Source organism: Ctenocephalides felis, unplaced genomic scaffold (genome assembly GCF_003426905.1).
Source record: "Ctenocephalides felis isolate EL2017-DRISC unplaced genomic scaffold, ASM342690v1 CF-g0.4_SCAFFOLD_03570, whole genome shotgun sequence".
In the NCBI taxonomy this organism is placed as follows: domain Eukaryota; kingdom Metazoa; phylum Arthropoda; class Insecta; order Siphonaptera; family Pulicidae; genus Ctenocephalides; species Ctenocephalides felis.
This window is the reverse complement of record NW_020539724.1, coordinates 11,540,333-11,552,822: the sequence shown is the minus strand read 5'-3', so window position 1 is coordinate 11,552,822 and position 12,490 is coordinate 11,540,333. Positions and strand designations below refer to the sequence as shown.

Here is a 12,490-nt window from a genome sequence, read left to right as displayed (position 1 = left end):
TTATAAACAACATTGCATTAATAGTTTATGTTCACGTTTACCTTTTCATGTAGATTTTCTTATCTAATCATATAAAATTATATAAAATATTTATAATTCTTGTTAGTTTATGTAATCAAATAGATTGTTCGTACTAATCTAAAGAGCGATGATGTAAATCAATCTCGTAGTAACAAAGCAGGTCGTTAGTTACAATTAATTGGCACTTAATAAATACAATAAATTATTATTGATAAAGCCGAAAGAGTTGGTTATATGATACCTAACAAATTCCACTCAAACGTCAATTTACGTTATGTTTAAATATTAGTAACTCTACTAGAACTGCCAATGAGCATTTTTTGAAAGAACGTGAATAGTTTTTTAAATTTACTTTTACTATTATTGGAACCAAAAACCATACTTTACGCCAAATTAATCGATGAAGAAATACTCTATTACTTTTACATAAAAGCACTCAATTTCCATTATTACGTACGATGATTTTCAATAAAACGACAGATTATCGGCTTTTTCCAAACCTGCAATTTTATGATATTCTAAAGAATAAAAAATTATAACAATTACGCCCCGAAACATATAATCACGTCGCAGACATAATTCGATCGGCACGCGAAAAAATAAAAGAATCTTCAGAGCGAGTTGCGGCTAACAATAGGATGGATATTTTGTAAAAACGGATAAAAAATATGAAAGATACATTGTAATAAAAGTTATATTTTATAAAGAAAGATGTTTTGGTGAATAGTAAATTTTTCGATTAGCTAATTTTATGTTTCTCGATGGCGCGCGGTCTATTTTTCAAAATTTTACTTAATATTTATAACAAAACCACTTCTCATAGAGCTATAATATTTTAAACTATTCAGTTTGAGTATCAACTCGATCACCATGCGAAGTTACATCAAAGTGCCAGAAGAATTTGAGGTTCTCCTTGTTAAAGAAAAACTAATCTATTATATAAAAATAAGTCGGGTTTTCCTTCCTGACTATATAACTCCAGAACGCCCGAACCGATTTCGACGATTTTGCATTCGTTGGAAAGGTCTCGGGCTCCAAGATTTATAGCAAAGAAAATTGAAGAAATATTTCAACAGAAAAGCGGAAAACACTTTTTTCACACACAGCGTCATCTCTGATACTTAGCATGTACTACAAACTAATATTTTTTGTTTGACTGCTACTCATTGTTCTCTGCTCAGTTAATTTCATCATGTAACAAACCGGCATTGTGTTCACTGTGAAATTGTGCAAAAAAGTAGAAAAATAAGCTATTCGTTTCCTAACCTTCAAATCGTGTATTGTGCAAATTTTTATTCAATTTCAACAGCAGTCATTTTTTTTCTTCATATTTTAATCACCAAACGAAATGTTACTTAAAATCAAACCATCTTGTAGTGAAACGGAGTTCGTCCAATTTGCTAGTTATTTAAGAAAATTTGAAGACAACAGTAATTTCACTCTATAGATGCATATAATTCAAAATGTCTACATATTCTAAAAATAAAACTTTAAACCTCAATCGACAAATCGTTCAATCATCAACGTTCAGAAAATATATGTATATATAGCAAATGCCTTCAGGAATTCGAATAATAAGAAACTTTACAAAATCACTAATGACTTATTCAAGAATTATGGAGAGAACTACATTTTAATTGGTCACGATACGATTTGATTTATATCGTATCTACATAGTTTATATGGTTCACAGATTGCATAAGAATTTCTCAAAATATATCTACATGTTCCATTTATTTCAAAATGAAGTACCGCCAAATCTCAACCCAATATTGTATATATTTATTATATATTGTATAATTATTTTGTTCCTTTTTTACGTTGTTTATATTGTGGTTTATTTAATTAACCGCCTAGTAGAGTATAAAATATATGGCTAAAGAGATTTGCGTGTAGCGCCAAATTTCTTGCATTGTAAAAAATCCGAAATCCCAAGAAAAAGATATCATGATTATAAACCCAAAAAACGCAAAAGCTTGCTGAAAATAGATCACTAAATGAGGCACGATAGACGAAATAAAATAGTCTGAGATTCCACGACAAAATAAAGGAAATAAAATTTAGTATCTTCATATGGCAAATGTTCACCAATATTTAAGTAGTGCAAAAATGATGTTTTATCGAGGTCTCAAGTCATTTTGATTTTTTTTATACCAAAATTGCAAAAAGTGCCATTCACAAAAAGAGAAATTTATGAAAAATAATCATAAAAAATTACAAAGGAATAATTTTAATAACAGAAATGGATTTCTTAAAAAATGCATCATATCACCAATGCCTACAACATTTTAGAGAATTGTATCCCAATTTTAAGTTTTATCATCTCGGACTAACATCGTTTGGATATTGTGTTAGGATTTATATATTTTGTGAGTATATTATATTTGATTATGAGTCTGCTGATCTTTAATTGATGCCTTGAATCGTATAAACGTGGAAGGTAAAAAATCAAGGGATTTTTTATTGCGATAGACGATCGCCTCAAGATATACTTAACTGTAAAAGGTATTCATTCAGATGTTGCATGTTGCTAGTGATTAATAGATATAAAAATATAAAACTGACAGCATATTGATTTAGAAAATATTTTTTGTAAAAATAGGAAAAAATGAGATCATTAACGCGATAAAAGTCTATTTACATTATTTAAGTTTTATTTGTGCCAGAAGTGCACCAAATACCACGAAATCGTATCAGTGTATTTTAAAACGAATTCTCAAATTATTATTAAATCTCAAATAAGATTTTACCAATCTCCTTTTATTTATTATGTTTCTTTTAAAACCTCCCGAATTAAGCCAAAGCAATTTTCTCCAACCGCAATATTTAGGAAATTACAAACAATAAATCTCTTACCAGTCATCAATCAAATATTTTTTCGCGAATTCTACACAAAATAACTTCAAATCCTCAGTCTATACTTAGAAACCCATAAATCAAAAATGTTCGAATAGATTCGAATTAAAGGAAGATTTAAAGCCCATTACGAAGTAAAGAATTCAGCGATTTTAATACAATCAAAATCGTTTATAATGGAATCGCCTGTATTACATTCTGATTTTTGCATTTTCTGACAATTTAATTCGCGAACATAATTGCTTGATGGATATGCATCCATCAGGATCCAGATAGTGGATATTTTAATATCAAGAAAATAAGTGGAGCTGGTAATAGTTGACTAACAATATCTGAAGAAAAAACATCAGTAGAGGAAAAATTAATTTGAATATCGTATATGCATCAGTAGAGGAAAATAAAATAAAAACATCTTATACATTTATTTATTATTGAGGGCACTTGGTTTGTTAGCAACATCAGAGGTTATGTCCTCAACATCCCTTTCATACTAGATGTCATCAAGAAAAGCAGTTTTAATGCAACAATGGCTCATTTACCTGAATTTAATCTAAAAGGAGACCTCAATAACCTGACTACAGATTTAATGTAAAAACTGTACCCTCAGTGGAACAAAAGTCCTACCATTTCTAGATGCGTTTGATTTAAAAGGAAAATTCTGCAATTGCTCTGATTATTGTATAATGTAAAAGAGAAAAAAGAATAAAATAATTATTACAGGGGTCAATAATAAATATCAAAATTCACCATTAGTAAACCAAGAAGAGTTTATGAAATTGTTGGAAACATCTTTCCTCAACAGGCAATATCTAAGTAACATTCGCCGTGCGGTTACTTCATAATTTCCGCGTTTTTTTTCTACAAAAGCATTGTCTTCTCCTAAAAATGTATCTCAGTGATTTTGTGTGGAAGTTTGCATGTCGATGCCTATCTATAATCTCGTTCCAGATTCCATTATAAAATTATATGCCGGCAGAACGCTCGGCTGGAGCATTTGATTGCGATGTACGCGACTTTACCATACCATGGTCGACTAGGAGAACAATCTTCTGATAAAATTCCAAATATTAGTGATCTTCTGTGACCAAAAGTAGTAATAGTATTTTTTATTCGGTAACTGAACTGTTTTAGAAATTGATAAAAATATTTGTATCACGGTAAAATCATAAGTACGATTTATAAAATACTATAAGTGTAGTACATTTCCTAATCATCAATGTTGATTCCATATTTGACTTCTGTGATGTTGAATGTCGCTGGGCCCTTGTATATTTTTATAGACTGAACTTTAAGCTCAACTTTGTCATAAATATCTCATAACGATATCTAGATATGCAGATTTAAATAAAAGTCAAGCATAAATAATTTAATGCAGCTATGATTTGCTTCGGCGTCGCCCCCTGGGATGATCCCAGATATCGCGGGTCATTGCTCAATTTTAAATCGGGCGCGCGCAAAATATTATTTTATACACATGAGTAATAGAAAATTTGACTAAATTGTATGATTAATAAAAGTAATAACGATACAGTTTCAAATAAAAATTTGTTTCTGCAATTTTACTAAAATATTTGTAAATCCATTTCCTAAAAGTCTATTTCATGGATCAGATTCTATCTTCCCTCTACTAAAAATTTGCATACGATCAGCTAGTGATAGTTATCAAAACAGCCGACGTTTCGACATCATAACTTCAGTCGTTTGTCTCTAAACAACATTTCGTCGTGCGAAATGCAAACAAGGACACTATCCCTTGCAGGATAATCCGGATGACATTAAATTTGAATTTACCGCACACGTAAATGTTTTCGACCCTTATGGTAATGAGATCCTCAAACTGTATAATAAAATAGTATATAAATGGAGAAAAAATATTTAAAAGTTTAGAAAGACACATGTGTCTAGTTGGTGATTACAGCTTACATCTATACAAAGCGATTTTTTTATACAAATTCATAGAGATTAGAGCTTGAGTACATACATAGAAATTCTTCATACAAACTCTTATAGAAATTACAGCCATGCATAAAAAAATGTTCATACAAATTCGGAAAGATTACAGCTTAGATTAAATTATTAAATATTTATTAATGTATTACAAAATTCAATGCATCTCAAGATTATTGACATTCAATTTGTATAGAAGAAATTGAGAGATTTTTACAAAAATAAGCGTACAGAAAGTGAAAAATGTAAATTAAAAATTCGAATATTTGTGATTTTACAGTAATATTTAGCATTTTTCAATTTGTAAAAAATGTTATGTTTTAACCCTTTCCACTCGCGCAATGCAAAAGTAATACGTATTATGACGCCGGAGTGGCAGAGGCAGCATGCGAGTGGCAAGAGTTAATTTATATAGAACGTCTACTTATTTTTACAAGAGTTCCATAATTTCACAATTTCATTATTACATTATTACTTTTTCATAAAATTATTTTAAAGTTTGAGAATTTGAACTAATAATCCCGATTCAAATGAAGCAATGATACACCCAGAGTATTATAACCCACATGTAAAACTTTATAATCGTTCTACTTGCAAAAGGGTGAAATGAATATTTGGGACTTTTCGAACAGATGTCGTATCAAAAGTTCAAAAACATCACGCTGATTGCGATGATTGGCTATTAAAGTGAAATTTAAGTGAGAGACTATCAATTCGTTTAAATTTACAATAAATTTTTCAATAGGATATATGGAGAAGAGCCTAAAAAATATATTTCTAACTTTCAACAAGTAAAACGTGGTTTAGGAAAAAATCAAACGACAACGTGGTTGGGCACAATTCTAAATAAAAAGTTTGTAATGGAGACAAAAAAACACATTATTTAAAACATTTTGAACAGATCTGAAGTTTCTAGAAATTTAGTTACTTTATAATTTATTCAAATGGTACAACCATTTTTATTGACTTATAACACCCACATTTGAACCCATTTTTTTCAAAAATGGTTAGTGTGATTATTCTTCACAATATGCAAATCTAGTACAATGCTTCTTGGCGCAACATAGTAAATCCAATAAAAATCAACTTGATTCATATGAAAGTATACTAAACCATTCTTGTGAATAAACAAAAATCTAATTTGTTAATGCACCGTCGACTAATAGAATTCTCTAAAATTTTGTATTAAATTGTAACTGAGTTTTAAATGGTTTTTCAATCATTTAATAAAGTTTTCTTAACGACACTTGTAAAAATCAAATTAATAACGCTTGAAAAAATATGGAAAATTAAACAGTAACACAAATATACAATCAATTAAGTTAGTTTTTTCTACAAATGATTTTTTACCATGAAACCAAGAAAATTTTGTTGCCACGAATATTTTAAAGATTCCCTTACAAAAGCTTGCACAAGCCATTAAAAAAGTTTTTATCCTTTTGAAAATTTCCAGACAGCTATTAACGCATTTAAACAAGCGTGATATTGCTCGAGTCCTGGAATGGGCCCCCAAAATGCCAAATGTGCGCAGGACGAAAACGATTTAGCCAAGCTAGGATGCGCAGGTCATTCGATTTAAATTTTGACTATTAACCTTATGTTGAACCTTTGAGATAAAATATTTGGAATGCAAAAAAACATTGAGAGTAAATCAAGTTGAGAGATAATTTGTGCCAGAAGAAATGTCAGCAGTTGTCCAGTGTATAAGCCATCAGGACATTATTTTTAAACAGTAAATTCTTGTACATAGGTAAGTTAAATCTCATACTTTTGTTAGCTAATCATTTATAAAAAAAATCAATGTTAACTTGGAGCAAGTCCTTAAGTTTCACTTTCTCTAATAAATTCACCCTGTATTTTAGCAATATCACAATATATTCTACTTTTGCAATGATTCTTATCGATTGTTGCCGACTTATAGGTGCAAAAGTTATCAAAGAGTCCGTTCTCTCTGTGTTACATATAAGGTGTTTGGTTTAGATTACTAAACCTGTAATCATACATAATTGGTCACCTATTATGCAACTCTTTACTCTTTGTAATTACATGTATTTATCTGCAGATTACGATTATGGTAATATTGTAAATGATACTGAGTTGTAATGGGTATAGAATAAAAATGTACACAAAAAAATTCATTAAGGTTAATATGATAACATTCATATTTTTTTACATTTTTATAGTCAATCTAAATATGTGCCTAAATCCACCAATTCAAAATAGCAATAAAAACAACTGTTAAAAATTTATTGTTTATAGTCTACGTTTTGGATTTGTCTTGATGTTCTTAGACTGTGTGGCATAATTGCTCCTAGTTTTCTAGAATTAATACTAACTGCTAAAATATAAATTTATAATATCCAAAATAAATCGTTTTCAAAAGGCCCTCTTCAAAAAGAAAATGAACCGAAGTGTATAGGCAAGTTCTATCAAAACTCTAATTTTATTACATTAAAAGTTTGCTCGTGCAATCGGTATTGTAAAATGGTAAAATAAATTTTCCGCAAAGAGTGAAAGTAGATTATTTTTTTATTCAAACCTTTAATGTAAGCCGTTTATTACATAATAAAATGCAACAAGATTTATTTTTCTAACAACCTTATTCGATATCACACCCTATAATCTATAATTTACTTTTACATAGTCGTAGTTAAACATTATTTATATTCTATGGTCGTTTATTAAACACCGCAGGCTTACTTGCATACAAGTATTCATCAAGGCGATAATGTGTTATATTTAATTCCGTGCATAAATTTATCTCGCAGATCTTAGCATAAATATGTAATTAAATATTTATGCATTTGTTTATTAATATTTCAATTACCCCGACGACAAAGTAATGAAAATGATCAGTAGCGCCAGATAATTGACTTTTGATTACGTAAAATCAAAAGTCTTCTATCATGCAAGATAAAAATAAATTCACTTACCTTTTCGATGCACATTCTTCAAATCAATACAAGATCCACAGGAGTCCCTTTCACAGTAGCGGCGCGAAGCACTCCATGGGGCGTTGACAGAATCACTCGGGGGTCCACAAGAAGCAGTAGCCCCACCCGTCGGCTGAGCCCCCCGCGGACGAAATATCAATTCCCGCTGGGCCATGCTTCTTGGGAAGATCAACTATAAAATAAAGATAATTGGAATTAGTAATTGTATCGGTAATAGATAGATCTATTATAGATTATATTTTTGAACCTACATATTTATTTAAATTTGTATGATTTTTTTATCATTTCAAGGACTTGGGTATCCCTATTTTTTAACTATAAATAAATAACTAAAATCTAATATAGGTCAATAATCTATTTTATGAATGCAAGTCACGCACTGTCATTATTGGCGATTAACAATATTTATCTCCTTCATCCAAAAGGACTAATTTTAGGCATAGCACGTGCATCCGATTATTATTTAGAGACCTTGACTTACAAAATATCTTATTAATTTGCAGGATTTAGCTCAAGGACTTATATGAAATTTGAGCAAAGGAAATTAGGGGCACGCTAAGGTATTTGGATAAGATGAATAAAGCTAGGAACGAATGCCAAGCATTATTCCTACCTGGACCCATTTATAAAAAAAAGTTTTATTCAAAAATAATTAGTTAAAATTATGAACTTCTTCAAGAAAGTGTTTTTGCCAATGTGTTAATTTTATGCTATCCCAAAGTCATTCTGAATCACTTGAGACCAAAATTGAAACAAATGTATCCAAAATCTAAAACAATTTTAATCAATTTGTGATAACTAATACTCAGTAAAGATCAGGTATGAGAATGACTCAATAACAAACAAAATATTGGCATCAGTACTTATATGCAAAGTGTCTCTAATTGATCCAGCATGTCCAAATTTTAATGCATTACTGAAACTGCAACAAAAAGCTGGTCATTGCAAGCCTTCAACCTCAGCCTTATATGTATTTTAAGGAGCACTACCCTAAGGTGTTTTCCAAAGTATTTAACATGGTCTTTTTTGTCGGAACAAACTATATTACCATAACGAATTGCCAATAGCTATATGTCAGTGAGTTCGGAAGCGCCGACTGTCTATACATGATGAATGTTCTTCTAGTAAGATTTCCCATGTAATTACATCTATATACAAGAAATATTGCTGTTTGCTTAACGCTAAATGTCGAACGTTTCTGAACACTTGGTATTTGATTTGGTAGGATGTAATTGTTAATAAAATATAAGGGCAATAAATACCATAAACGTATAATATTAAATATAGGCATATTGATGTCTTCCTTAACTTTGCAACTGGTTGAGGGTATAAAGGTCAAAAAATCCTCATGGCCAAACTAAGGAAGTGTCTTATTCATTTATTGGACGTTTATATAATCAATTTTTCCAAAAATGTGAACGTCTGTTAAGTTTATACCTAGCATTTTATCTCATCCTTTATATTTTTTTCCATTTCCCATTACAAACTCATTTCCGTTGATGGTAGTCAACTTTTATAGCTTTTCTGTCGCTTTTCGCGACCAAGAAAATACAAAAAATATCAAACCGTCCTCAGTTTAGAAATATAGTGACGATGTTTTTTATGATACGACCAAGTGCCAACACGTGGGCAGTTCAATGTGTATTTTACAGTCGAATGATTTAGTATCTTGACGTTCGCGCCATTCAAAAAGACATTCAAATGACCCCCGAAGGCTCGTAAAACGCTACTAGGAGGTAGGGATGGCAATTTATAACTGAATATCGATATATCAATCATATTTAATGGATAATTGAGGATAATTTGACAAAATCAAACTAATAGAGAAATTCAGGTAATGGTGCAGAAATAGAAGACTTGATATAAACTGGTCAATAGTTTTCTTTGCTGTTTGACCAATCGTTTTCACAATATTAATTTTAAAACCAAACCTCAAAATGGCACAGTTACGAGTGCAACTTTTTATTGTGGCGTATATTCTCACTTTTGGACCAGTTTGAGGGTAGGTTTTAAAAGTTTGTATTGTGTAAAACAATGGATCTAACAGCAAAAACGGACTTTTGGCAGTTTGTGACTACAAACTCAAGACCGGTAACATAATTATTTTAAACCAGAATCGGCTCCTAAAACCTTATACCAAAGACTCGCGTAAAATAATTATGACATTTTTCCACAGGGTAACTTAGAAGTAATTTCTATGGTCTTCAAAAGATAATTTGGATGTGGTCCATTAACACACGAAATATTTTTGCATCCTCAATCTTTCTACATCGATCTTCTTATAATTACACCGACCATATTACCATCGATCTGTCTACCCTAGTTGGAAGGTGTGTCTGCAGGTCAGTTCGGCAGAGTGATGAGTCCGGCCGAAGATATATTAACAATAAAAAAGGCTATGATCTCTGTTTGAACACTCCGGGTTATGTGTTTAAAATTGGATTATGCGCATGCTACACTTTTATGGAGACGAGTTATGCTGGAAAATAAGAATGCACAGTCCATGAATATTAATAGATTTGCTCTTACACAGAATCTGTATCAACAAGCCTAGTTATTGGAATACTCATTGGAGTACTTATAAGTATGTACTAGTTAGATACTTTATTAGTGTAAGGACTATTATTTTTTAAAAAATTATAGAAATAACGTATATTAAAAATTCGAAAAATGAAAATAATCAACAATTGTTTTGAATAATTTCAAATACATTATCTACATATATATAAAAATAAGTCGGGTTTTCCTTCCTGACGAAATAACTCCAGAACGCACGAACCGATTTCGACAATTTTGCATTCTTTGGAAAGGTCTCACATAAATCCGCAAGGTTTATAGCTAAGAAAATTAGTAGTGCGTAGCATCGTGCTTAATGCAAATTGCTGGAACTTCACGCATCGTAATTGAAAATTCGAGTAATGACATTAGTAAGAATTATCAGAATTATGCTTGGTTAAGTCAACGAGCAATTCTTGCCGCAAAGAATAATGATGTACACGCGCTGAATTTCACCATTCAATCAAAAATTGCTTGCGATTTGGTGACATACCAATGATTCCGACTGGTCTTTTGACTTCAAACGATTGCAATTTCCAGTTCGCAATAACAAGTCGCAAGGCCAATCGCTTAGTGTTTGCGGGATAAATCTCAAATAAATAATTTAGAAAATCATTGTTTTTCACGTGGGCAGTTATACGTTGCCTGTTCACGCGTTGGGAAACCATCCGCTTTGTTTGTGTTAACGTCAGACCAAAAAACAAAAAATGTGGTTTAGCTAAGAGCACTCCAATGAAACGGATGATTTGCGGATTTACTTTCATTTACTTAGAGAAGTTCAAATAAAAAATACTTCATTTTTGTAATCGAAATAAATTCATTACTGTTGTGCAATAAAATCAAATTTTTCCTTTTCAAATATAAAACAAATAAAAAATTTCTTCATCTTTCTCACGAAACTATCTGGAGGCGAAACGGAGTTCGTCGGGTTTGCTAGTTTCTTATAAAACAATAAGCAATATGCAAAAAATTTATAATTAGTTCCTAAAATTCAATGATTCATCATTTATATAAAATTTTAAGCTCAGTTCTAAATGTCAGATATACAATCAAGGGCAAACATGTAAGAATGCCATAATATAATACCTGCAGGTATTTCGATTTTCGCTGGTTTTGTTAATAAATAAACTAAAAATTTAATTAATCCATTATTTGCTTTCGTTTATCCAGTTTGCCTTCGAAACAGATCTTAGTATCATCGAGGTGGTTGAATCCGGTAGTCTTGATAATTGAGAAGGGCGTACACGTCGTTCCGCCCAACGCGATGGTACCCCTTAATTAAACGGTAGCCCAAAAGAGGCGCGTTCAAAAAAAAATCTCCGTGTTCATAAGCCAAATTCGAATTCATGTACTAAGACCTCACCACTTCGCAAAAACCTTAAAAGTCGATTAGCGATCGCTTGCCAAACCAACGTTTTAAGGGTACTTAATTATAAATTATTTAGCATGTTTTTGCTCGCCAGATTTTCCGTTCGCGGTATGCGTCTTTTTTGCAAGCATAACTCCGTTTTGGATGATTATTTGTTGAAGAATGAGTTGTTTAAGAAATTAGTTTTTTGTTTGAATAAATGAGAACTTAATCCGTCAGCTGTTTGTTAAAATTATGAACGTGTAATTTGTGACAGGGGTAAATATAGACCGAGGACGTACAATAATTCATTTAAATACTTCATTATTTGTTTATCTGATACTAATTTTGGTACTCAAAACGGCGTTAGATAATTGGAACATGCAATTTCCTAAGGTTCCTTGACAAAATATGAAATTATTCAAAATCAGTTTTTTTTTAAATAAAAAATAGAGAGTATGAAGAACACACAAGTACGTACGTTGGTATAAAAAAATTCTATACAGTATTTTTGTGTGAAATATCGATATAACATTTTATAAATTTAGATGCAAATTTATTATGTCGAATAAAATTGATTTATCAAAAATCAGATGCCTTATCAGCTTATTTTTTAATTTTTTAATTGCAAAATAAGCAACTATTGGTATTGTTAATATTGTTAATATATGTTAAACGTGTATGGTATCTAATAAATGTTATATCTTAATAATATAGATGATGGGGCATCCATCAATCACGTGAAGTTTTTAAGAGAAGTAGAGGTTTGACAAAGTCACATTGGGGGTATAGTAAGATATCACGTGTA

General features: G+C 30.8%; 1 protein-coding gene across 2 annotated transcripts in view; it reads right to left on the bottom strand.

Annotated features, from left to right (window-relative positions):
* LOC113383358 (transcription factor AP-2-epsilon) overlaps positions 1 to 12,490 on the bottom strand; it is a 540,995-nt gene that overhangs the window by 481,373 nt on the left and 47,132 nt on the right. For both annotated transcript variants that reach the window (XM_026621630.1, XM_026621629.1), the window contains one exon: positions 7,758 to 7,950. In XM_026621630.1, the coding sequence (XP_026477415.1) occupies positions 7,758 to 7,772 (15 nt within the window). In that variant the 5' untranslated portion in view covers positions 7,773 to 7,950. The remainder of the gene's footprint in view (positions 1 to 7,757; positions 7,951 to 12,490) is intronic.